At 40.0% G+C, this 27,624-nt stretch overlaps 4 protein-coding genes across 4 annotated transcripts; 3 read left to right on the top strand and 1 right to left on the bottom strand.

The window, feature by feature from the left end:
• The first annotated feature begins 607 nt into the window (after positions 1 to 607).
• On the top strand, positions 608 to 4,175 carry LOC104418781 (probable 2-oxoglutarate-dependent dioxygenase At5g05600). The gene is made up of 4 exons (XM_018862593.2): positions 608 to 1,059; positions 2,800 to 2,884; positions 3,090 to 3,417; positions 3,825 to 4,175. The coding sequence occupies exons 1-4, from the start codon at positions 660 to 662 to the stop codon at positions 4,077 to 4,079; spliced, it is 1,068 nt and encodes a 355-aa protein (XP_018718138.2). The 5' UTR covers positions 608 to 659; the 3' UTR covers positions 4,080 to 4,175.
• Positions 4,176 to 12,228: 8,053 nt separating this feature from the next.
• On the bottom strand, positions 12,229 to 13,743 carry LOC104418779 (probable esterase PIR7A). The gene is made up of 4 exons (XM_039302482.1): positions 13,157 to 13,743; positions 13,103 to 13,109; positions 12,723 to 12,854; positions 12,229 to 12,645 (listed from the first exon to the last, which is right to left on the bottom strand). The coding sequence occupies exons 1-4, from the start codon at positions 13,546 to 13,548 to the stop codon at positions 12,358 to 12,360; spliced, it is 819 nt and encodes a 272-aa protein (XP_039158416.1). The 5' UTR covers positions 13,549 to 13,743; the 3' UTR covers positions 12,229 to 12,357.
• Positions 13,744 to 16,920: 3,177 nt separating this feature from the next.
• LOC104418778 (probable 2-oxoglutarate-dependent dioxygenase At5g05600) lies at positions 16,921 to 19,134 on the top strand. The gene is made up of 3 exons (XM_010030222.3): positions 16,921 to 17,746; positions 17,951 to 18,278; positions 18,682 to 19,134. The coding sequence occupies exons 1-3, from the start codon at positions 17,262 to 17,264 to the stop codon at positions 18,934 to 18,936; spliced, it is 1,068 nt and encodes a 355-aa protein (XP_010028524.2). The 5' UTR covers positions 16,921 to 17,261; the 3' UTR covers positions 18,937 to 19,134.
• Positions 19,135 to 22,721: 3,587 nt separating this feature from the next.
• On the top strand, positions 22,722 to 24,216 carry LOC120288480 (putative inactive methylesterase 20). The gene is made up of 3 exons (XM_039302481.1): positions 22,722 to 22,940; positions 23,485 to 23,611; positions 24,155 to 24,216. Exons 1-3 carry the CDS (start codon positions 22,722 to 22,724, stop codon positions 24,214 to 24,216), a joined length of 408 nt encoding a protein of 135 aa, XP_039158415.1.
• The last annotated feature ends 3,408 nt before the right edge of the window (positions 24,217 to 27,624 follow it).

The raw sequence follows: 27,624 nt of genomic DNA, 5'->3' as shown, positions 1-27,624 counted from the left end.
GACATGTACAATATATTTATCATTCTTGGTAATTTTCCCCATTTTTTTAATAAATTGAGAATGTTACATTATACACACAAGTAATTGTTTTGCATTAAGATAAAATCAATTTCACTTAGAATTTTAATTCGGTAACACCATTGTGTATACTATGGGAGAGATTATAGAATCATGATCACTCTTTTATATCGCATTGAGCCCTAGCTTGTTCTTAGACCATCACATCTTGTTCGAGATTATCTTGTGCACCAATTGCATCACCTGTCCAAATACTTTTCAACCACATCGTGATGGAATCAGGAACCAATTATTTACCTACTCCACGAACAAAACTACCTCAATAAGCAAATGTGCAAGCTCTTACGTCAAGCATCACGAACTCTTCGTCCTCAATTTGCCTTTCTCCTCATGATTTTCTACATGGCCTGACGCCATCCTAGTCACTCCTCAGTTACCTCCGAATCATCCACGCAATCGCGTCCAGGATCGGTCGTGCGTCAGCCACCACCATTACCTCTATAAAAATGCTCCTCTCGATAACTCCTTCAATATCACCGACGGCAAGAAGAAGAAGAAAAAAAATTTGATCTTTCCTACCAGTCACAAACTCACGATTAAACCCAAAGTTCATACTCACCATCTTTATCAAGAAAAAGAAAATGGGAGACGTGGATCCAGCCCTCATACAAGACGTCGAACACAGGCCCAATCTTGCACCCCCTCAAGCCGAAAGCATCCCGCTCATCGACCTCGCTGCCCTCGCCGGCTACTCACCCTCAGATGGTGCGGCCGCTGACTCTGCTGCCATCAAAGGGCTCGCGGCGGAAATAGGGAAGGCGTGCAAGGAGTGGGGGTTCTTCTCGGCGGTGAACCACGGGGTGCCAGTGGAGAAGAGGGAGAGGATTGAGCGCGAGGCGAGGGAGTTCTTCAGGCAGGATTTGGAGGAGAAGAAGAAGGTGCGGAGGGACGAGAAGAGGATGCCGGGGTACTACGAGACGGAGCACACCAAGAACGTGAGGGACTGGAAGGAGGTCTTCGACTTTACCGTGCAAGAGCCGATCGTATTGTTGGAAAATATGGCTTCGAATTGGGTAGAACAATGAAATCGGATTGAGTAAAACAATTTGGACTTTAAGGGCCTGTTTGGCAACGTGCCAAATAGTGCCAGATTCTGATTTTTTGTTCCCAGAATCAGTTTGGGACGAGAATCGCGTTTGGTAAAATTTTTGTTCCCGGGAACGATTTTGGACAAGATTTGAGAATAAAAAAAAATTTGATTCTACGTCCGAGAATCAGAAAAAGAATCAACACGGTAAAACCCTTATTCTTCTCTTTCATCATCTCGGTTGTCGTCCGCCATCGCCCGCCGCTGTCCGCCACCGCCCGCCGCCGCCCGCCGGTCGCGGAGGCAAGCCCGGCCTCGCCGGTGGCAGGCCGGCCTCGACCAGCCCCGGCGAGGCCGGCCCGGCCACCGGCAGGCGGGCGAGCCTTGCCGGCAGCAGGGGCGAGGCTCGGCCTCGCAGATCGGGCGAGGTCGAGCCTCGCCGGTGGCCGGGCGAGCCTCGCCCGCCTGCCGGTGAGGCTCGCCCGGCCCGCCGGTGGCAAGCCGGCCTCGCCGAGGCTTGGCGAGGCCAGCTGGCCACCGGCGAGGCCGGCTGGGCGGCGAGGCTCGACCTCGCCAGATCCGGCAAGGTCGAGCCTCGGCGGGCCGGGCGAGCCTCGCTCGCCGCCGGGCGAGGCTCGGCCGACGATGGCCGACCTCGTCGAGGGCCGGCGACGCTCCGGTGAGTGTCGCCGGCCCCTGTTTGGCCGGTCGTCAATCCGGCGACCGGCCAAATGAAGAAGAAGAAGAGGAAAAAGGGAAAAAAAGAAAAAAAAAAAAAAAAAGAAAAAGAAAAAGTAAAAAAGTAAAGAAATTATTTAAAATTTATTTAAAAATCAAAAGAAATTAATTTGGAACATAATTAATTAATACGGTACCAAACGCAATTCTATTCCAGAATAAAAAAATTTGAACAGTTATTAAACGCGTTTTTTTTACTCGTAATCGGTTCAGGGAATAGAATAAAAATAATCATTTCTAGTCGAATCGCTCTCCCGGAAAAGAATCGTTGCCAAACGCGCCCTAAGCCGTTATATCACTTTCTTTAAGGATTTATTTGCTCTACAACGTTGCTAATGGTCACCGGCAAAAATCCTCCAGGATACAACAAAGTCTCGGATGAGAATACTATATAGTAATTCAAGTATTTTTCCAGGATCTTTCTAAGAAACAATTGAAAAATTTGCTGCAGTTTTTCAGAAAGAAGACTCGAAAATGACCACATTTTTTCTTTCCGGAAATGACAAGTATATATATGAAACAGTATTGCAACTCTTCGTGAAAATTGTGAACAAGCACGTCTTTAGAAGATTGTTCAGATAAACAAATGCGACTCTTCGGAAGAAGTCGAAAAACGAACAATTGCAACCCTTCGGAAAAAGTTAAAACCGAATAAGTAATTTTTGAATTTTCATTTTATATATTTTATTTCCGAAATTCTCAAAATAAAAGACAACCTTAGAGTTTACTAAAAAATTAATAACAAAGAAATAAAAATTAAAATAAATAACAAAGGGATTAGTTTTAATTAAACCGCGGGCACGCCAAGTGCTAATCGCGCACCCGCACGCGGGTATCCAATCATTCTTTAAGTATATAAAGAAAAACTCGCACTTTTAAGTTAACCCATTCATTCCCACTTTTCCTTTGTGGGACAAAGAAAACACTCTATTTGTTTTAACAAACAAACTTTCAACACATAGTCCCAGCCTCGCTCGAGGATGGCGAAGAGGGTGTCATTGAGTGGACCAATCAGTGGCCCGAGTACCCTCCTGGACTAAGGTTAGTGTTTCCATGATTGTTTTTCCTTTGGCTACATGGCGTTTCAATAGAAGCTGGTACCTTACATCATATAAGAAGTCATATAGTGAAATGTGCCTCCTTTAACCAAAAAGAAAATGTTGATTTTGTTCTTTCCCTACCTTTCTTACGGAGCTCGCATCTCATGCCCCATCCAAAATGACTCTCTTGCGGCTGTTAAATTCAGGGAAGCATGCGAAGATTATGCACAGGAATTGCAGAAACTCGCGCACAAGCTGAGGGGACTGATAGCTCAGAGCCTGGGCTTGCTCGCTAACAGGTTTGATGAATTCTTTAAGGACCATACCAGCTTCGTCCGGATCAACCACTACCCGCCGTGCCCCACACCACACCTCGCTCTGAGCATAGGCCGCCACAAGGACTCGGGGGCGCTCACCATTCTGGCTCAAGACGACATCCCAAGCCTCGAGGTGAAGAGGAAGAGCGATGGGGAGTGGGTCCTAGTCAAGCCCATCCCTGATACATTCATTATCAATGTCGGCGATATTATTAAGGTACCGCTTATCAAAAAAAGAACTTTCTCTATGCACAATTTATCCCTCGAAAATGTGTACATAAAAGATTATTTGGCCCATGAGTGGTTGTGCCTATGCCTAATGTTTAAGATCCGTCCCTTTTACTCAATCTAACTCTTAAGGCATGATAATCTGTAGTTGCTTGAAGAATATGAAGATTATTATGGATCTCTCTCTAATGAAACCAGTCAATCTTCACGTTACAAGCAAACCAAAATAATCAATTAATCAAATTCCAAGTTTATGCACACGTGCTTGCCTCTAACTTGATCAATATCTGTGATTTTAATACATAATCATCGGTCATGCATGTGTACCGCATTTGTGAATGTGGGTGAAGTACTCGGCGGAGTAATCTCGGTTAATTAACTCTTGACTATGTGAAGGTTTGGAGCAACGAGGCGTATGACAGCGTGGAGCATAGAGCGATGGTGAACTCGAAGAAAGATAGGATCTCGATTCCATTCTTCTTCATGCCGCCGCACTACACCATGGTGCAGCCGGTGGAGGAACTGACCGATGAGCACAATCCTCCAAAGTACAGGCCGTACAACTGGGGCAAGTACCTGGTCTCCCGAAAAACGAGCAACTTCAAGAAGCTCGATGTCGAGAACCTCCAGATTGACCATTTCAGGATATGAGATTGGGCAGTAGAATCTCCAAAAGATGACCATCTGTTGTGCTGAGTCGCTGGAGTTTATGTAGCAAAGTTGTAGCTGAAGCTTTTCTATTAGCATTGGTAACTTTGCAGTAGAATGTAATCAATGCGACCGTGTATTGTGGATATTGTCTATTAGCTGAGCAATGAGCACAGCGATTTCAATAAAGTGGCTTCGTTGTTCCTTTTTTGCTGTAAATCATCCTTCTTTATTTGAGTATTTTATGCGTATAGGGTTTTCCTTCGCTATCAACACCGAACAATCTCGCTGACCGAAAAAACCCATCGCCTTCCCCTCTTGCAGAGACCCAGTTTTGGGCAAGAAAAACGTCGGACGAGAGGAGCTCAACCTTCCTCTTCTGTTTCGAGCAGAATGAAGCATCGCTTGAAATCAAGCGCTTTGCGCTGGTTCGTGGGTCAGGCCACACGGGGCATGGTGTTGGTGCAAGATCGTGAATTTGCTACGATTAGATCAATCAAAGTTCTCCCTTTTGTTTCCATATTCTATTCTGAATTTGCAAGATTTGACGTTGGCGAACATGTTGATCAGACCACTACTTTTATTCAGCAACGAGGACATGTCAAGGCAAATGACAATATCGCGGAAAATTATGGTTTTCTGGGTAGGATATTTTTGGTTTGCAAGGATGATAAGCTCGTTCCAAAGGATCTTGTGCAATAGATATTAGAGGAAAAATTGTCTAAAAAAGTATGGAACTTACTACATTTTTACCAATTTAGTCCTAAATATTTCAATTGTGCCTATTGAATCCTACACTTTTTCATATTTTGTTAGTTGAGTCGAGCCAATTTTGGCCAAAAACTGCCAATGTGGATGCTGATTGCTCTATGCGACACAACCAATGTTGATGTAAATAATTTTTAATAATATTTTATTTTATTTTTCCTTTTTATTCTTTTCTTCTCTTTCCCTTCTTTACTTTTCCTTTTTTTTCCCCATTTTCTCTTCTTTTTTCATTTATCGTTTTCCCTTTTTTCCCTCTGTTAGCCATTGTCGGGACTTGTTGATGGCCGGCAACTGCCTTGGGTGAGGGATGCCCTTGTCTAGCGTTGTGAGGGCAACCCTCACCCTTGCCAAGCCAATGAGGGTGAGAAGAGAAGATAAAAGTTTTTTTTTTTTAAAGGAAAATTGAAGAAAAAAAGTAAAAAATATATATATTTTTGAAAAATATTAAAATATTATTAAGAATTATCCATGTCAACATCGGTCGCGCCACATAAGATAGTTGACGTCCACGTTAGCGATTTCCAATTAAAATTGACTGTATAGACTCAATTAGCAAAATGTGAAAATGTTTAATACTCAATTGATACAATTAGAGAGTTTAAAACTGAATAGACATAAGTGTAATAGATTTCAAACTTTTTACTTGGCCAACAGTTATTTTCGGATGACCTGTCTTCATCGGTGAACAGGGGTTGTGGCCTTTTTTTTTTTTTTTTTTTTTTTTTTTTGAACAGAGGGGTTGTGGCCTTGACTTCCACTCCCACCCGAAAGAAAAGGATCAGAGAATGGAATCTGTACCAGAGAAGGAGATTGGACAAACAATAGGGAGTGATTGCAAGCTTTGATAGCGAGGGCGAGGGATAACTCTGACAGGAAGGCGTCGGCTTCCGCAAGAGTCGGATGTTGGAACCCCTGCAGTAGCATTGTCTCTGCTGTCGCCGCCTATCCTTCCTTATCGCAACATCCACCGCCACCCGACAACCTCACCTTCCCTCCGTTTGAACAGCCCCACCACCATTTCGCCACCTGTAGCTGCCATTGCCAGCACCACTATTTATCTATGTCCAGTTCCTCTCTTATGCTTTGCCTCTGTTTTTCGTTTGTATTGATTTTGTTTTCATTTAATATTAAGTTTTGAATTGAGTGATCAGAGGGGATTTCGTCAATTTCATGAAAATGACAATCTCACAAAATATCAATTGACATCATACAAGCTCAAAAGTTGTATAGTCAATTTTACAGTAGGGCAATTTTACAGCACTGATATTTTTGACAATAGATTTGTCAATTTGATATTCCGATTTCCAAAATCCTACACTTTGGGATGTGTCGTGAGGAGGGCTTCGTCACTTTATGGAAAGTGAATCCTAACAATTTTAACTGCAAACTGACAAAGACTAAAAAAATGGAACATAAACAGAAAGAAAGCAACGCTTCATATGTGCTCTGTAATCTCCTATTGCCGCTTGAACCGCATTAGTTCAAGCAGATTCTTGGATCTTCAAATCCATCAAACTACAATTGACACATAGAAACAAATGGATACATTTTTCTAATGACCTCTCTTCCAATTACATAGTAAGATCTTGGTTTGCTCGACATGATAGTCTAGTGATCAAGAAAGATTTCGTGAGCATACAACATTCAAATATTGTCCATAGAAAATATATTTTGTCAATTTTTTCTTTCGTTTTTGCTGAGAATTGGATAATGACCAATCATAAAGAGATAGCCAAGCCCAACGTGAAATTTTCCATATTGGGAGAGCTTGATTGTATAAATCAATCGTTTTAGATAGAGATAGAATTGGTTTACACCTGAAATTTAAATTAATAATTAGTTTCTCCACATTGTTGTATACACTATGGATGACAATATCAGGAATACCATGCTTTTAAATGGCTTCATTGTTCCTAAGCCATTTCTTTCCTTTCAAGATTATCTTGTGCACCGATTATATCACTTATCAAATACTTTTCAATTCAAAATGGACGAAAATGTGGGATCACAAGAATAGTCAACGCCATTGATTTCGTAATTGCTGACCAATGAAGATTATCCTTCGCTAGCTTTAGTCAACACCAAACGATTTTGCTGAACAAAACCCATCGCCTTCCCCACTTAGTAGAGGCCCAATTTTGGGTAAGAAAAAACATCAAGCAAGAGGCATATGGACAAGAACCTGAACCTAGCATCACTTGCCCTCCTCATCTTCTTCCTCTTCTGCTTTGAGCAGAAGGAAGCATCACTTGAAAGCAAGCAATTTGCGCCGTTTCATGGTTCACGCCACGGTGCAAGGTGTTGGTACAAGATCACGAAATTGCTAAGATCATCCGGGCATAGAGTCACTACACTTAACTTGGCAGCTTCTAGTATCGACCCGTTTCAAGTTGTTAGTTGGGTTAACTCTCATGTAGAAGAAGCCCAATGAATTAGAATCGCAAAAGGGCTTGAGCTTGTATAATAAGTCATATGAAAAAAGAAGAAGAAGAAGGTTTCTCACTATCTTTTAAATGGTAGCCGCAAAAAAACATCAATTGAGACGCAATAATAAGAAAGAAAGAGAAAGCATGAAATATAGGATCTAAGGAAGAGTCTAATTTAAATCAAGCTGGTATTGGAGGTCGATTCGTGATCCGATTGAATTGAATTTTTTGTCTATGTATTCATGGCGCACTCTTATTGAATTTGAACGGTTTAATTTTCGTTTGAAGTTCCAACATCAGGTTTTTTGTGGGTTGATCAAAACTTGCGTTTTTTATTACATTTATACTTCATCTCTTGTGAAATTTATGTTTACTGTTAAGAATGATGTTCTTGACGTCTTTGCTGCTATGTACATTTAATATTTATTAGAGAAGAACTTTGTTCAGACAATTTTGTTGATAGTGAAGATTTTGAGTGGACTTCGGTCTCTTGTCTTTTGATCTCCTCAAGTTTTTCGTGTAAAAATCATCTTGTGTTTGTGTGCTTAGTATTTATTTCGCTATATTATATCGGCTCCTATTAGGTTTATATAAGATGGGAGATCATTTTGTTCCGTTATGTAAAAAATCATCTTTTTGTTATTGTTCTCCCATCACAAGCCAAATCTCTGCAATCGATCTTTGAGTACTTCAAGCCCCTAAGAGATGTCATGGAAGGTCTAGCTTCACACAAGAGAGTGATCCTTGTCGATCGCAGCTTGGGTGGGTTGGTTCTTTCTCAGGTGATGGAGACATTTCCCAAGAAGATTGCCCTTGTTGTTTTTGTGACTGCCTTAGTGCCTGGTCCTGAGCTCAATGTTTCTACTCTCAATTAAGAGGTGTGTTCAATTTTAAACCTATCGTTGCTAGTGATACAATTTTCACTCCATTTTTGCCCACGAATTTCGTATTTGTCAGCCATCATCAGTAGAAAATGTTAAAATGGAATAGCCAAAAATCTTGTCAATAGTTTGTTGTACTTTGCAAGTGAAGTCTCTCAGAAGACCGCCACCGGTTCTAGACAGCCGCTACACCTACGAAGACTCGACCCATCGACCACCTTCGGTTCTGGCCCAATTTCTTGTCATCGAATGTTTATCAGCTCAGCCCAATTGGGGTAAAACCAAAGACATATACGAAACTACACCCCATGCTAATCGTCTTTGTGTTGCGTCGTTTCAATTTTGTCGGATGGCTGACAACACAAACTCGACCAAACATGTTTCAGATCAATCAAAGCTCTCCCTCCTTTACCAAGCATCAATAAAAAAAATTCTCATGCTCAGATCTGATTTTTTATTCATATTATGTCTTCCTCTAGCTTGAATCGGGTTGATGCCAGAGGTGGCCAAATCGATTGTTGTGACATTGTGACCGGACGATCTCAGCGAGGTCGCCACCTTGTACCAGCACCACGCGCCGTGACATGCACCGTGGACCAGCACAAAGTGCTTGCCTCTGGCGTTCGCCGCTTCATTTGGATCGAAGCAGAGAGGGAAGATGAGAACCGCAAGCAGTGTGAGAATTAGTCTCCTCTGCACGGGCTGCATGTTTTGATTGGTGTCTTAATTCAAGGAATTGATCGGCATTTGAGAAAGGTTGGGTTCATATATCCTTCACGAAGGCCAGAGAAAGAGGGTGGTTTCCTTTAACTTGGCAACCTAAATTGATCGAAACGGTAGATTTTCCGCGCAATCCCATGATGTTCCTCCTATTGAATTGAAATCGTGCACCTGAAAATAGCCCCCGCTGCCGCCCCGACCCCAATCAAGAGATAATCGGTGTACATGTCTGATCTTTGACATTATATATTGACTATCTTTATCTTCCTCAAATTAAAGCTAAGATGTTGCCAAACTTCTTATATTTAGGTCACGCCATTTAGACTTTTCGTGATGGAGGACTGCCTACCAATCATTAGTCAATAGGTGATAAGGTCACTTTGATCTTTAATGATTGGGCTTATCTCCTGAGCTTGTTTAGGGAATAGACAATGTTCATACCTTAATGATATTTATATATATATAGGAGGCACTTCTAACTTAAGATAATGAATCATAATAGGTTTAACTCGGTATATTATACAACCACTTTTAACCCATTTAATAAATAAATTAAGCTTAGCTCACTTTGGTCATTCTTTGCCAGTCCCCCCCTCTCTCTCTCTCTCTCTCTCTCTCTCTCTATGTTTGTTTGATTATATATGCCTTGTGGCGGTTGCAGAGTGAGATGTTCGCAACCAAGACTAACCCCGCGCCTGCCTAACAAATTACTGTAAAGTTGCTGGAACGGTACATTAAAATTCATGAGAAATGAATGATGGCATCATCAAGGAAATGTGCAAAATTCGGACGATGCGATCACCATAGAGTTTGTGATGAGTCATTTTCTTTTTCCTGTCAATCTAAGCCATATGTTTATACATCATATCAAGTTTTAGAAACTGCGTTGTATTATATCAAGTTGTATTTCGTACCGAAGAAAGTGTCTGGTCCTGTACATATTGAGAAATCCATTTTTATATCTTCGCTACAACATTAGACCAAACATATTACTAGGTGGAGCACATGGATCCCCATATCACAATTGATTAAATCACGAATATCTTGATCATCCATGTATGGATTAATATAGTAAGTCTTCTCCGAAGCGAACCTTGGGCTAGTCATTTGATGCAACAGCACCTGACTGTTGCAGCAAACCATTCAGTCTCTTTCTAGTCCTGGATTCTCAGTAGTGTATACTGGTAATTTTTCCAAGGATTGCCCATAATGTTATCGGCTCAGACATCATGACCATATTATCAATCGGAGCCTCTGATCTCCACCAAATTTCAAAAGGATAGAGAAAACTCCGATTGCTGCTTGATCCGAGTAGACTCTCGAATCTTCATACCCATCAAACAGAGTCAACACATCTGACCTCTCTCCCAGCATCTCTCTTCGATGACATCACGAGATCCTACTTTCCTCGTCGACAGGACGGTCTTCAAGATCAAGAAAGATCACGCAGCATATGATATCTTGAACGGGCGACGGAAATGTAAAGTCCCAAATGTACGGTGTCCACTGTACTCATGTTTGTACCTTGCGGATCCCATAACTTTTTCATTTTGATAAGTTGTCTTCGTTGTGCTCCAAACAAAGAGAATTGCGGGTGAACTATTCCCACGTACAAGCTCAAAACTTTAATAGAAAACCCGTTACTTCTTTGAACATGAGGTTACATTGTTGATGGCCTGCTTACCATTTCCAGACAGAGAACGTGATTTGAGTTGCAAGAATTCGATGCCGCGTTGGCTTTGTCAATCATTCAACAGATTCTAGCACGAGGTCCAATGATTGTCCAAAGAAAAGTATATTATCGGAAATTTTTTCCCTTTCTGTTAAGTATTGGAAAACAAGCAATCCTGAAGAGACAGCCTAGCCCATCACAAAATTTTCAGGATAACTGTTAATGGAAAATAAAATAAAATCCTAAACCTATTATATAGATTCTATTCAATCATAAATTTTTTAATTTATTCAATTTAATTTGGAAAAATTTCAAACAAGAACCTGGAGTATACCTTATTTCAATAAGGGCCTGTAGTGGATATATTAATTTCAAAGAAGGGCTGAATTTATCAAATGTGAAGGGTAATTTCATCTTTTTCAAATTAATTTTTTTCCTTTTTTTCTTTTCAAAAAAGCTTTAAAAAAAAAAAAGAAGAGAGAAAACGTAGGCAGGATGGATCCCTCCCACCTATGTCCTTTTTTTTTTTAATTTTTTTAATTTACAATCTAAATTAATTTAATTTAAGTTGTATTTGGACGAAAATACTCCTGATCAACCTGAATTTTTTGCTAACCAGTGAGATTAGGTCCTCATTTGAAATGGCCATAATTATTTCAGATTTTTTTTTAAGACTGATATGGGCACTTCAAACCCTTATTCGAGAAAATGAGGATACTTCAGGTTTTTATTTGAAATTTTTTCAAATTAAATTGATCAAATTAAAAAAAAAATTATGGTTGAATAGATTCTATATAATAGGTTAAGGATTTTTTTTTTTCACTGACAATTATCCTGAAAATTTTGTGATGGGCTAGGCTGTCTCTTCACGATTGCTTGTTTTCCAATTCCTGGCAGAAAGGAAAGAAAATTCTGACGAAATACTTTTCTTTGGACGATAATTGGACCTCGTGCTAGAATTTGTTGAATGATTGACAAAGCCAACGCGGCATTGGATTCCTGCAACTCAAATCGCGTTCTCTCCCTGGAAATGGTAAGCTGGTCATCAACCATGTAATCTCATGTTCAAAGAAGTAACGGGTTTTCTCTTAAGAGTTTTGAGCTTGTACGTGGGAATAGTTCACCGCAATTCTCTTTGTTTGGAGCACAACGAAGACAACTTATCGAAATGAAAAATTTATGGGATCCACAAGATACACACATAAGTACAGCGTACACTGTATATTTGGGACTACAACACAAATAAAGTGATAATCGAGCTTGTGATTAAGCCCATTGTTTATATCCACATCCAATCATATGTTCGTGGGATTTCTTTAGATCAATCCAGCTCTATATAAAATATGAACCCATCATACAAGTGAATCGAATTGGGTTTGACTTGGGTTGAAAATGATCCAACTCAAATGAATTTATTTAACAATTTTGACTCATTTCTATATAATGTAAATTTAATGATTCATACTCAAGCTGACCCATCTTGTTATACGAAAACTCATATCCAAAATGAGTCGAGAGTACAGGGAGAGCAAGTGCGAGATTGAGTAAGGGCAAAAAAATAAAAATAAAATGAGAGAATCATAGGAGTAGATTTTGTATAAGTAAATTATAAACTCGTTCATAACCCAATTGTATAATATAATTAACCCATTTATGACATATATATATATATATATAAACTAGGAAATGGGTCAATCATTCATCTTAACGGGTCTAATAAGAGCAGATCATTATGGTATGGGGATCTTATTGGCATCTAGGAAAAAGTAAACACTAACCAAGAATATATCGGAGGCCACAGGCCCCGAAACATATTAGTAATGGGTAGTATTGGCAATGTGCTGAAGGAGGGCGAACAGTTGCATGGGCTTGGACATCATGACCATATGATCTGACCCTTTCACCTCCAGCACTTGGTCCGGTGGGTTCCTCTCGATCATCCACAGTATGAAGTCCTTGCCTATCAGCTTGTCGTCCTCGGATATGATAGCAACTCTTCGGACAGACCCGTAATTTCGCTCAGACAACGTTATTTCCCTCGTCAAGTCCTCGTCGCTGAACAGGCGTTGCGGTCTCACCAGTGTGTTGGCCAACGTCCAATCCTACCGGAAGGGCAAAAGAAATTATTTTTATGAAAGATAAGATCCAATTTGATTGATTTAGAGAATTTCCGCGGTACCTGAATTGGGCTGAGTTGATAGACCCTCGAGGCCGAGAACATTGGGCCTATTGTGCAGGCGGTTGGCGGGTTGTTTGGCCCATTGTCATAGCTACAGCGGCTGTCTCCTATAGAACCTGCTCTTCTGGATGACTCCGGTCACAAGGGTCAGCAGAAAAGTTATCACGGCGGTTAATTGAGGGAATAATTGCTTTTATTAGATTTGACTTTCATGAGAATAAAATTATAAGGAGCAGTTACCAAATGAAATGAAATGCCACAGAATTAATTGATTTTAGATAGTTTATGTACTCGTTTGCTTTGCTAATATTGTGTCATCTAAATTAAATTCTGATATAGAAAATCTCATCAACGATGGTACCAATTTGAAATTATCGTACCTCAGTATTGACCGTAGTGGCATTAAGTGTCGGACCAGGCATCAAGGCAGTGACAAACACAGCAACAGCAATCTTTTTGGGTATCTCTCCATGACATGAGAAAGAGCCATTCCACCGAAGCTGTGGCCTACAAGGATCACTCGCTGGCGCAAAGATAGACCTTCCATGACATCTCTTAGGGGCTTGAAGTAGTCGGAAATTGATTGGAGCGAGCTAGCCTGAATCGGGTTGATGCCAGAGGCAGTCAAATCGATCGTAGTGACGTTGTGACCGGATGATCTCAATAAGGTCACCACCTTGTACCAGCACCACGCGCCGTGACTTGCTCCGTGGACCAGCACAAAGTGCTTGCTTCCGGTGTTCGCCGCTTCATTTGGATCGAAGCAGAGAGGGAAGATGAGAACCGCAAGCAGTGTGAGAATTAGTTTCCTCTGCACGGGCTGCATGTTTGGATTGGTTTCTTAATTCAAGGAATTGGATTGGCGTTTGGGAAGGTTGGGTTCATATATCCTTCACGAAGGCCCAAGAAAGAGGGTGATTTCCTTTGACTTGGCTAACTAAATTGATCGAAACGGTAGATTTTTCGTGCAATCCCCATGATGTTCCTCTTTTTGAATTGTTGTGCACCTGAAAATAGCCGCCACTGCCGCCACCCTTGACCCCGAGCAAAAGATAATTGGTGTACTCGTATGATCTTTGACATTCTACATAGACTATCGTTATCTTCCTCGAATTAAGCTAAGATGGTGACAAACTTCTTATCTTCAACTTTGGCTTACATCATTTAGACTTTTCGTGATGCAGGATTGCCTACCAACCAATGGTTCATACATGATAAGGTCACTTTGATCTTTAATGATTGGACTTATTTCTTGAGCTTCTTTAGGGAATAGACAACTTGTCCATGCCTTAATGATAGGACTATCACAATGATAAAAAAAACCTATTCTAAATCACGTTTGTTTAAATGAGTCACTTCAAACTTAAAATATGAATTATAATAGGCTTAAAGTTAAAAACTCAAAACAGATGAATTTAAGCAAGTACGTTATAATTCCACCTTCAACCCATTTTATAAATAAATCAGGCTCGGCTCACTTTAGTCCTCCTTTGCCAGTCTCTTCAAGTGACATTTTCTGTTCGCTTGCTTTGCTTTTGCCATTGTTAGGTTTTTTAAACCTTTGGCTCACAACTTCACATTGTTGAGGCTTTACAAATAGGGTAAAACTTCATGTTTAGGACACCCGCCACAAAGGCACATTTTTACTTATTTTTGCCATCTGAGTAATTATTCCTTTTGTCCTAGATCATCTACCTTTTGAACATTCACAATGTTTGCTTCGTGATCGATGTGTCAAGGATTCAAAGCCTTGCACCTGTCAATGTTCGTTTGATTATGTATGCCTTGTGGCAGTTGTGAAAAGACATGTTTGCAACCCAAGACTAGCCCTGTGCCTGCCTCACAAATTATTGTAAAGTTGATGGGATGATAATGAAAATTCATGAGAAATGAATGATGGCATCACCAAGGAAATGTGCAAAATTTGGACGATGCAATCTCCATAGAGCTTGTGATGAGTCATTTTCTTTTCCTTGTCAATCTAAGCCGTATGTATATAGATCATATCAAGTTTTAGAAATTGCGTCATGTTAGATTAGGTTGTATTCTACATCTAAAAGAGTGTCTAATCCAATATATGTCAAGGGAAACCCATTTTTATATCTTTGCTACAACATTATACCAAAATATTACCAAGTGGAGCACATGAATCCCCATATCACAATCGACTATACCGCGAACACATTGATCATCCGAGTATGAATTAATCTAATGAGTCTTCTCTGAAGTGAGCTTGAAGCTAGTCTTGTGTGTGTGTGTGTGTAAATATAAGATACAAAACTAAGAAAAATTAACGTCTTAAGTCTACAATGCCAATTTTATCACTAAGCAAAACCATAAGATAATTCTCTAGGAGGCGGCGACTAAAACATAGTATCCAAACGTTTTGCTATACCAATATTAGCAAGTATATCAGTAGGCTGATTTCCTATCCAAAAATGTGACGAATTTTGAACTCAAAATGGGAAGCTAGTCATTTGATTCAGCAGCAGCACCTGACTATTGCAGCAAAACCATTCAGTCTCTTTCTAGTCCTGGATTCTCAGCAATGAATTCAGGCAATTTTTCAAAGGATTGCCCATAACGTTATCGGCTCGGACATCATGACCATATTATCAATCGGAGCCTCTGATCTCCACCACCCTCCGGACAATACCCTGATTTGCCTCGCCAAACTTCAAAAGCACAAAGAAAACTTCGATTTGCCGCATGAACCGCACAAAGTCCGAGAAGACTCTCAGATCTTCATATCCATCGAACACAGTTAGCACATAGGACTTCTCTTCCAGGATCTCTCTCTTTGATGACATCATGAGATCCTAGTTTTCTCGTTGATATGACATTCTTAAAGATCAGGAAAGATTTCGTAAGCATACCATATCTAGAATGGGTGACGCAAATGTAGAGTCATTCGGTGTATAGTGTACTTACGCGTGTGTCTTGTGGATCCCATAACTTTTTTATTTCGATAAGTAAGTCGTCCGCACTGCGCTCCAAACGAAGAGAATTGCGAGTGAACTATTCCCACGCACAAGCTCAAAACTTTAAGAGAGAACGCGCGACTTCTTTGATTAAATGGTTGATGGCCTGCTTACCATTTCCAGAGAGTTGGCGTGACTTGAGTTGCAGGAATTCGATGCCGTGTTGGCTTTGTCATTCGTCCGACAGATTCTAGCACGAGGCCCAATTATTGTCCAAAGAAAAGTATTTTATCCGAATTTTCTTTCCTTTCTTCTAAGAATTGGACAACAAGCAATCATATAGAGACAGCCTAACCCATCACAATTTTTTCGGATAATTATCAATAGAAAAAAAAAATCCTAAACATATGGTATAGATGCTATTAATTATAGGTATTTTAATTTTGCCAATTACTTTTTAACAATTTACCAATTTAATCAGTCATGCCAATTTTAGCCAAAAAATGTTGGCATGTATACCAACCATTCTACGTAGCATAACTGGTGTTGACGTGGATAAATTTTGCAATATTTAAATAATTTTTCTGGATTTTTTATTTTCTTTTTTTTATTGCATTTTTATATGAGGGGCTTGCAAGTCCTTGCTATGGCTGATGAGGGCTTGCACAAGGGTCGAGATGCCCTCTCTGGATTTGGGTGTGGCTACTTAGGCCAAATCCGGCAAGAGCAACACTTGGGCTTAGCACCCGTTGTAGGCTAGTGTCGAGGCCAAGAACTGGTAGAGGTAAATAAGAAAAAAGAGATAAAATAAATTGAAAATTTATCAATGCTAATGTCAGTCATATCACATAAAATGTATTAACGATTTTTTTTATCAAAATTGATTGGAATGACTATATTGGTATATTGTCAAAAAGTTAAGAATTAAATTGAATATATTGAAAGGTTTTGAAATTGAATGTGAACTATACAATATATTTATGACTCTTGGTAATTGTCCCCAATATATATATTGAAAATGTTCCATCATACACACAATTAATTGTTTTGTGTTAAGATAAAATCAATTTCACTTAGAATTTTAATTGGGTAACACCATTGTGTATACTATGGGAGAGATTATAGAATCATGATCTCTCTTTTATATTGCATTGAGCCCTAGCTTGTTCTTAGACCATCACATCTTGTTCGAGATTATCTTGTGCACCGATTGCATCTCCTGTCCAAATACTTTTCAACCACATCGTGATGGAATCAGGAACCAATTATTTACCAACTCCACGAACAAAACTACCTCAATAAGCAAATATGCAAGCTCTTACGTCAAGCATCACGAACTCTTCGTCCTCAATTTGCCTTTCTCCTCATGATTTTCTACATGGCCAGACACCATCCTAGTCACTCCTCAGTTACCTCCGAATCATCCACGCAATCGCGTCCAGAATCAGTCGTGCGTCAGCCACCAGCATTACCTCTATAAAAATGCTCCTCTTGATAACTGCTTCAATATCACCGACGGCAAGAACAAGAAGAAGAAGAAATTTGATCTTTCCTATCAGTCACAAAGTCACGATTAAACCCAAAGTTCATACTTACCATCTTTATCAAGAAAAAGAAAATGGGAGACGTGGATCCAGCCTTCATACAAGACGTCGAACACAGGCCAAATCTCGCACCCCTTCAAGCCGAAAGCATCCCGCTCATTGACCTCGCTGCCCTCGCCGGCTACTCACCCTCAGATGGTGCGGCCGCTGACTCTGCTGCCATCAAAGGGCTCGTGGCGGAGATAGGGGAGGCGTGCAAGGAGTGGGGGTTCTTCTCCACGGTGAACCACGGGGTGCCAGCGGAGAAAAGGGAGAGGATTGAGCGCGAGGGGAGGGAGTTCTTCAGGCAGGATTTGGAGGAGAAGAAGAAGGTGCGGAGGGATGAGAAGAGGACGCCGGGGTACTACGAGACGGAGCACACCAAGAACGTGAGGGACTGGAAGGAGGTCTTCGACTTCACCGTGCAAGAGCCGACGGTCTTCCCCGCCTCGCCCGAGGACGGCGAAGAGGGTGTCATTGAGTGTACCAATCAGTGGCCCGAGTACCCTCCTGGACTAAGGTTAATGCTTCCATGATTTTTTTCCTTTGGCTACATGGCGTTTCAATAGAAGCTGGTACCTTGCATCATATAAGAAGTCACATTGTGAAATGTGCCTCGTTTAACCAAAAAGAAAATGTCGATTTTGTTCTTTCCTTACCTTTCTTATGGAGCTCGCATCTCATGCCCCATCCAAAATGACTCTCTTGCGGCTGTTAAATTCAGGGAAGCATGCGAAGATTATGCACAGGAAGTGCAGAAACTCGCGCACAAGCTGATGGGACTGATAGCTCAGAGCCTGGGCTTGCCCGCTAACAGGTTTGATGAATTCTTCAAGGACCAGACCAGCTTCGTCCGGATCAACCACTACCCGCCGTGCCCCACACCGCACCTCGTTCTGGGCGTGGGCCGCCACAAGGACTCGGGGGCGCTCGCCATTCTGGCTCAAGACGACGTCCCAGGCCTCGAGGTGAAGAGGAAGAGCGATGGGGAGTGGGTCCTAGTCAAGCCCATCCCTGATTCATTCATTATCAATGTTGGCGACATTATTAAGGTACCACTTATTCAACAAAGAACTTCTCATATGCACAATTTATCGCTCAAGAATGTGTATAAAAACTTGTATGGCTCGTGAGTGGTTGTGCCTATGCCTAATGTTTAAGATGCGTCTCTTTTACTCAATCTAACTCTTAATGCATGATCATCTGTAGTTGCTTGAAGAATATGAAGATTATTATGGATCTCTCTCTAATGAAACCAGTCAATCTTCATGTTACAACCAAACCAAAATAACCAATTAATCAAATTCCAAGTTTATACACGCGCTTGCCTCTAACTTGATCAATATCTGCGATTTTAATACATAATCGTCGGTCATGCACGTGTACTGCATTTGTGAATGTGTATGAAGTACTCGACGGAGTAAACTTGATTAATTAACTCTTCACTATTTGAAGGTTTGGAGCAACGAGGTGTATGATAGCGTGGAGCATAGAGCGATAGTGAACTCGAAGAGAGACAGGATCTCGATTCCATTCTTCTTCATGCCGCCGCACTACACCATGGTGCAGCCGCTGAAGGAACTGACCGATGAGCACAACCCTCCAAAGTACAGGCCGTACAACTGGGGCAAGTACCGGGTCTCCCGACATGCGAGCAACTTCAAGAAGCTCGATGTCGAGAACCTCCAGATTGACCATTTCAGGATATAAGATTGGGCAGTAGAATCTCCAAAAGATGACCATCTGTTGTGCTGAGTCGCTGGAGTTTATGTAGCAAAATTGTAGCTGAAGCTTTTCTATTAGCATTGGCAACTTCGCAGTAGAATGTAATAAATGCGACCGTGCATTGTGGATATTGTCTATTTACCTAAATAAATAATGTAGCTGAGCAGTGAGCACAGCGATTTCAAGAAAGTGGCTTCGTTGTTCCTTTTTTGCTGTAAACCATCCTTCTTTATTTGAGTATTTTATGCGTATAGGGTTTTCCTTCGCTATCAACACCAAACAATCTCGCTGAACAAAAAACCCATCGCCTTCCCCCCTTGCAGAGACCCAGTTTTGGGCAAGAAAAACGTCGGACGAGAGGAGCTCAACCTTCCTCCTCTGTTTCGAGCAGAATGAAGCATCGCTTGAAATCAAGCGCTTTGCGCTGGTTCGTGGGTCAGGCCATGGGGCATGGTGTTGGTGCAAGATCGCGAATTTGCTACGATTAGATCAATCAAAGTTCTCCCTCTTTTTTCCATATTCTATTCTGAATTTGCAGGATTTGACGTTGGCGAACATGTTGATCAGACCACTACTTTTATTCAGCGACGAGGACATGTCAAGGCAAATGGACAATATCGCGGAAAATTATTGTTTTCTGGGCAGGATATTTTTGGTTTGCAAGGATGATAAGCTCATTCCAAAGGATCTTGTGCAATAGATACCGGAGGAAAAATTGTCTAAAAAAGTGTTGAACTTATTACATTTCTACCAATTTAATCCTAAACATTTTAATTGTGCCTATTGAATCCTACACTTTTTCATATTTTGTTAGTTGAGTCAAGCCAATTTTAGCCAAAAACTGCTAATTTGGATGCTGGTTGCTCTATGCGACAGAGCCAATGTTGATGTAAATAATTTTTAATAATATTTTATTTTATTTTTCCTTTTTATTCTTTCTTCTCTTTCCCTTATTTATTTTTCCTTTTTTTTTCTTTTTCCTTTTCTCTTATTTTTTCATTTATCCTTTTCCCTTTTTTCCCTCTGTTAACCATTGTCGGGACTTGTTGATGGCCGACAACCGCCTTGGGTGAGGGATGCCCATGTCTAGCCTTGTGAGGGCAACCCTCACCCTTGCCAAGCCAATGAGGGTGAGAAGAGAAGATAAAAGTTAAAAAAAAAAAAAAAAAAAGGAAAATTGAAGAAAAAAAGAAAAACAAAAAATAAATAAATATTTTTGAAAAATATTAAAATATTATTAAAATTGTCTATGTCAACGTCGGTCGTGCCACATAAGATAGTAGGCATCCATGTCAGCGATTTCCAATTAAAATTGGCCAAATAGATTTAAGGAAAAATTCTAAAAAGGTACCTCAAGTGCCATATTTCTCTTAAATAAAGACCTTAAATGGACATTGTTTCAAATAAGGACCTAAAGTTCCATTACTTTCTCAAATAAATGCTTAAAGTGGATGTTGTTTCAAATGAGGGCTTGAAATAATTATGTTTATTTCAAATAAGGGCCTGAAGTGGTTAGGTCCATTGCAAATAAGGACCTAACTTTCTGACGATCAAGAATATTTTTGTGATTTGTCATTTTTTCCCTTTTTTTTCCTTCCTTTTTTTTTCCTTGGTTCTTCTTCTTCCTCTTCGCCAATGGCCGGCCAGCCACTAGCAATGCCCACAGAGGGCTAGGCAATGGTCGCCCTCACCAGCGAGGGCCACCCATGCTAGCCACAGGCGAGGGATGGCCTCGCCTAGGCAAGGCAACCCTCACCCAAGGGCCATCCGTGAGGTCGGCCCTTGCGACCCTAGGTGAGACCGATTTGGCGAGGGTGGCCTCGCCACGGTCAGTGAGGGCTAGGTGACCAGCGAAGAGAAAGAAGGAGAAGAATAATAATAAGAAAAAAAAAGGGGTAAGAAAAAACAAAAGAAGAAAAAGAGGGGGAGGGGGAGGGGAATGCCAAATGACGAAAATACCCTTGATTGGTCAAAAAATTTAGCCATTGAGCGACCGGCGAGGTTGGGTCCTTATTTGAAACAACCAAAACCATTTCGGGCCTTTATTTGAAACAACTAAAATCACTTGAGATTCTTATTTGAAACAAAGTTCACTTTGGGTCCTTGTTTGAAAAAAAAAAATGACATTTTTAGGTCCCTTTTTGGAATTTTCCCTAGATTTAATTAGCAAGTAAAAATGTTTAATAGATTTCAATTAGAGAGTTAAAAACTGAATAGACATAAGTGTAATAGATTTCAATTAGAGAGTTAAAAACTGAATAGACATAAGTGTAATAGATTTCAAACTTTTTGCTTGGCCAACAATTATTTTCGGATGACCTATCTTCATCGCTGAACAAGGGTTGTGGCCTTGACTTCCACTCCCACCTAAAAGAAAAGGGTTAGAGAATGGAATCTGTACCAAAGAAGGAGATTGGACAAACAATAGGGAGTGATTGCAAGCTTCGATAGCAAGGGCGAGGGATAACTCTGACACGAAGGCGTTGGCTTCCGCAAGAGTCGGATGTTGGAACCCCTACTAGTAGCATTGTCTCCGCTGTCGCTGCCTATCCTTCCTCGTTGCAACATCCACCGCCACCCGACAACCTCGCCTTCCCTCTGTTTGAACCCAGCCCCACCACCATTTTGCCAACTGTAGCTGCCATTGCCAGCACCGCTATTTATCTATGTCCAGTTCCTCTCTTATGCTTTGCCTCTGTTTTTCGTTTGTATTGATTTTGTTTTCATTTAATATTAAGTTTTGAATTGAGTGATCAGAGGGGGATTTTGTCAATTTCATGAAAATGACAATCTCACAAAATATCAATCGACATCATACAAGCTCAAAAGTTGTATGGTCAATTTTACAATGGGATAATTTTACATCACTGATATTTTTGACAATATATTTTGTCAATTTGATATTCCGATTTCCAAAATCCTACACTTTGGGATGTGTTGTGAGGAGGGCTCCGTCACTTTATGGAAAGTGAATGTACTGTCCTCTGAACATGGCCCTAACAATTTTAACTGCAAACTGATAGAGACTAAAAAAAAAGAACATAAACAGGAAGAAAGCGATGCTTCATATGTTCTCTGTAATCTCCTATTGCCACTTGAACCGCATTAGTTCAAGCAGATAGATACACATAGAAAGAAATGGATACATTTTCCTAATGACCTCTCTTCCAATTACATAGTAAGATCTTGGTTTGCTCGATATGTTTGTCTAGTGATCAAGAAAGATTTCGTGAGCATACAACATCCAAATATTGTCCATAGAAAATATATTTTGTCGATTTTTTCTTTCGGTTTTGCTGATAATTGGATAACAAGCAATCATAAAGAGATAGCCAAGCCCAACGTGAAATTTTCCATATTGGGAGAGCTTGATTGTATAAATCAATCGTTTTAGATAGAGATAGAATTGGTTTACACCTGAAATTTAAATCAATAATTAGTTTCTCCACATTGTTGTATACACTATGGATGACAATATCAGGAATACCATGCTTTTAAATGGCTTCGTTGTTCCTAAGCCATTTCTTTCCTTTCAAGATTGTCTTTTGCACCAATTACATCACTTATCAAATACTTTTCCATTCAAAAGGGAGGAAAATGTGGGATCACAAGAATAGTCAACGCTATTGATTTCGTAATTGCTGACCAATGAAGATTATCCTTCGCTAGCTTTAGTCAACACCAAACGATTTTGCTGAACAAAACCCATCGCCTTCCCCCCTTAGTAGAGGCCCAATTTTGGGTAAGAAAAAACATCAAGCGAGAGGCATATGGACAAGAACCTGAACCTAGCATCACTTGCCCTCCTCATCTTCTTCCTCTTCTGCTTCGAGCAAAAGGAAGCATCACTTGAAATCAAGCAATTTGTGCCGTTTCATGGTTCGCGCCACGGTGCAAGGTGTAGGTACAAGATTGCGAAATTGCTAAGATCATCCGGGCATAGAGTCACTATACTTGACTTGCCGGCTTCTGGTATCGAGCCGCTTCAGGTTGTTAATTGGGTTCACTCTCATGTGGAAGAAGCCCAATGAATTGTAATCCCAAAATGGCTTGAGCTCGTATAATAAGTCATATGGAAGAATAAGATTTCTCACTATCTTTTAAGTGGTAGCCGCAAAGAACGTCAACGTTTTCATGGCGCACTTTCCTCGAATCTAAACGGTTTCATTTTCATTTGAAGTTCATACATCAGGTTTTTTGTGGGTTGATCAAAACTTGCGTTTTTGGTTACATTTATCCTTGATTTCTTGTGAAATTTATGTGCATTGTTAAGAATTATGTTCTTGACGTCTTTGCTGCTATGTGCATTTAATATTTACTAGAGAAGAACTTTGTTCACACGATTTTGTTGATAGCGAAGATTTTGAGTGAACTTCGGTCCCTTGTCTTTTGATCTCCTCAAGTTTTCCATGTAAAAATTCATCTTGTGTTTGCATGATTGATAATTATTTTGCTCTATTATATCGGCTCCTAATAGGTTTATATAAGATGGGAGATCATTTTGTTCTATTACGTTAATCCAATATTGTTCAGGTTGTTATTGTTCTCCCATCACAAGCCAAGTCTCTGCAATCGATCTTCGAGTATTTCAAGCCCCTGAGAGATGTCATGCAAGGTCTAGCTTCACACGAGAGATTGATCCTCGTCCAAGCATGGGCGGGTTGGTTCTTTCTCAGGTGATGGAGACATTTCCCAAGAAGATTGCCCTTGTTGTTTTTGTGACTGCCTTAATGCCTGGTCCTGAGCTCAATGTTTCTACTCTCTATTAAGAGGTGTGTTCAATTTTAAACCTATCATTGCTAGTGATACAATTTTCTCCATTGTTACCCACGAATTTCGTATTTGTCAGCCATCATCAGTAGAAAACGTTAAGAGGGAATAGCCAAAAATCTTGTTAATAGTCTGTTGTACTTTGCAAGTGAAGTCTCTCAAAAGACCACCACCGGTTCTAGACAGCCGCTACACCTACGAAGGCTCGACCCACCGACCACCTTCGGTTTTGGCCCAATTTCTTGTCATCGAATGTTTATCAGCTCAGCCAAATTGAGGTAAAGAGATGTAAGAAACTACACCCCATACTAATCGTCTTTGTGTTGCGTCGTTTCAATTTTGTCGGATGGCTGACAACACAAACTCGACCAAACATGTTTCAGATCAATCAAAGCTCTCCCTCCTTTATCATTACCTTTTTTTGATTTTGCAGGATTTGACATTGGCGAACATGTTGATCAAGCCACTGTGTTTGTTCAGCGACAAGGCAAATAACATTTTCTCAGATAAATCATTTTTCATTGCATGGGAACTTTTTGGAAAAATTGTCCAAAAAATCCCAAACATATTATACAGCGGCCAATTCAAAGTTAACTTGCTGAATTAGTCCTAAGCCTTGTAAAAATTTACCAAATCAATTTTGGTCTGAAATCGTTGATGTGAGCATCGGTTGTCCTATATGGCACATCCAATATTAATGTGGATTTTTTTTTTTTTGCTCTCTTCAGTTCCTTTTTTTTTTTTTTTTTTAAAGCTTGGGCCAGCGATGGGTGAGGGCTCGGGCCCTTACCATGGCCGACGAGGGCCCATGAGACCTCACCTAGATTAGACGAAGGTGCCGCGGTCCTCACCTAGTTTCAGCGAGGGTTGCCGGGCCTTGCCCCAAAAACATATAAAGAGAAGAAAAATAAAAAGAAAAAAAAACACAAAAATTATGAAAAAAATCGAAATATTCTTTAAAAAAGTTCAAGTTAGCACGAACAGCACCATGTATTATAGCCAATGTCTACGTCACTAATTTTCAGCCAAAATTAGTCGAGTTAACTAAATTGGTACAAATATAAAGATTTATGATTAAATTAATCCAATTCAAAAGTTTATGATGGAATTGATACTAATACAATAAGATTAATACTTTTTTTAATATACTTTTCCAATTTTTTCTCCATCAAATTTAGGGTATATATGTATAGGGTAGATCAGTTTTTGAAAGCAGTATTGCATTACATTAAATCGCATTCAACGACGAAGAGTGTGTCCGAGTCTAGTACATCTCGGAAAAGAATCCATTCTTCTATATTCGCTACAACATCTGACCAAGCAAATTCCTAGGTGGAGCACATAAATCCTCATACCGAAATTGATGAAACTACGAAAAAAGATCTATCATCCGTGGATAAATAAATCTTAATAACTTTTCTCCAAAGTGAACTTGAATTGAAGCTAGTCATCTGATGCAGCAGCACCTGGCCGTTGAAACAAACCATTCAGTCCCTTTTCACCAAAGGATTGCCTATCAGTCGCATCGGCTTGGGACATCATGGCCACATGATCAGAGCCTCTGATCTCCAAAGCTTCCATCTGCTGGATTTCTCTCAATCATCCACTTTACAAAATCCTTTTCAAACACGCGACTCTTCCTCGGATATTACTGTTAACAGCCGCCCTCTGGACAGCACCGTAAATAATCCTCAGCCAACGTTATTTTTCCGGCGACATGTCTTAGTCACCGAACAAGGGTTCTGGCCTCACCAACGTGGTGGCCAACGTCCAATCCTACTCAAAAGAAAGGGGCCATAGCAATTTTAATTTCAAAAGGACAGGAAAATATAAACAGAAAGAAAGCAACCTTCATGTGTCATACACCGTGATCTCCGATTGCTGCTTGAACCGCATAAGTGCAAGCAGGCTCTCGGATCTTCAAACGCATCAATCCCGATCAACACACAGAAAGAGACCGATGCATTTTTTTAATAGTAGACCGGTGCATTTTTTCAATGGCCTCTCTTCGATCACATAGCTTGATCCTAGTTTCCTCGCCGACACAACAGTTTAGAGATCAAGAAGGATTTCGCAAGCATATAATAACTAGAGCCGCAACACAAACCGAGGCTTGCATGTACCTTGTACAACGTACTTATGTGTGCGTCTTGTGGATCTCGTAGTTGAACTACTAGTCCCACGTACAAGCTCAGGACATGAACACAGTTCGCAACAAAAGAGACGGCCCCGCTGCTTCTTTGAACGTCAGGTTACATAGATGATGGCCTGCTTTTCAGAGGTTAACGTGATTTGAGTTCCTGGAATTCATGCGCTGTTGGGTTCGTCATGCATTCGATAGATTTTAGCTCGAGTCCAAATATTTTGCCCAAAGAACACATATTTTGTGGAAAAGAATTGGACAAAAAGCAATCATGGAGAGACGACCTAGCGCACCACAAAATTTTCCCGATCGAGAGAGTTTGGTTTTGCACTCAATCAAACGTTTCAAGTAGAGATAAAATTAATTTACACTTGGAAATTTAATTCAGTAATTAGTTGGCCTATATCATTGTATATGTTATAGATGACAATATCGGGAATGGTTTTTGTGATCATGCACTGAAATTGCATTGAAACCCTTCATTGTTCTTAATCAGAAGAATTACCATAAAAGTTTTAAACCTATTGCAATTGTACTAATTGAGTTTTAAACTTTCATTATTTATTTTTGCGAATTGAGTCATACACTTTTTGTATTTGTGTCAATTCAGTCCATTCAACAATTTTTGTCGGAAATTGATAATGTGGACGCCAAACATTCTATGTGCCATTGGGCAATGCTAATGTTGATAAATTATAATAATATTTTAATTTTTCTTCAAATTTTTAATTTTTCCTTTTTTCTTTCTTTTTTTTTTTTTTTTTCTTCCCTTCTTTTTCTAGCCTGACAATTAGAGAAAGGAAAGGGTCAGCGAGGCTGACCCCATGCCTTGCTCGCCATAACTAGTTGTCAACGAGGTCGACCTTGCTAGGCCACAAGCCTCTGGCCAATTGTCAAGCTAGACAAAGAAGGGAAGAAAAAAAAAAGAGGAAAATAATTTTTTAAAAAATGTTATTAAAATTGACCCACTAACCACACTATGTAAGATGGTTGACATTCATACTAATGATTTATTTTTTTTTGTCAAAATTAGCTGGATGAACTAAATTGGCACGAATGCAAAGTGTTTGGACTCAATTGGCCAAAAAAATATATATGTATTAGAATAGAGTTGACATGATTGCAATAAGTTTAAGATTTTTTTATTATAATTTTTCCGTTCGTAATTTGATACTTTTATTTAAAGTATCTTGGGCACTGATTGGATCACTATTCAAATACTTTTCAACAATATATGAAGGAATCGGTTGACACCTAAATTTTGAAATTCCATTTAGTTATTAATTGTATAGAAAATTAGGGACTAAATTTTACCGCTAAATAAAAATATATTTTAAAGCTGCATATAGTTAGTATGAGCATTTGCGTTAGTAGTTAATAGGCTCATATAGTTCGCATTTTAATCGGATTGACGGAGAATGAATTCAAGTGAATGGTTTTGAGCTTAATTGATTAATTGGACTGAGCTCATGATAGTATTGCGATATACTTTGGTCAAGCCCGTTAATTCCTTCAAGGCTGGAATTATTCACAATAAAGCTTTATATATTGGGTCACATGGAAAGCAATCGGCAGGATATTCCAAAATATTCATGTGTGAGAAATGGGCAAACTATTTTGTCATTCTTATGATCTTTGACATTCTATGTAGATTATATTTATTTTCCTCAAATTAAGCCAAGATTTTGCCAAACTTCTTATATTTGACTTTGGCTTACACCATTTAGGCTTTTCTTGATGCTGGATTGCCTGCCAACCAA

This window comes from Eucalyptus grandis, chromosome 9 (genome assembly GCF_016545825.1).
Source record: "Eucalyptus grandis isolate ANBG69807.140 chromosome 9, ASM1654582v1, whole genome shotgun sequence".
Lineage (NCBI taxonomy): Eukaryota > Viridiplantae > Streptophyta > Magnoliopsida > Myrtales > Myrtaceae > Eucalyptus > Eucalyptus grandis.
Note: the sequence above shows the minus strand (reverse complement) of the source record. Positions and strands in the feature narration are given on the sequence as shown.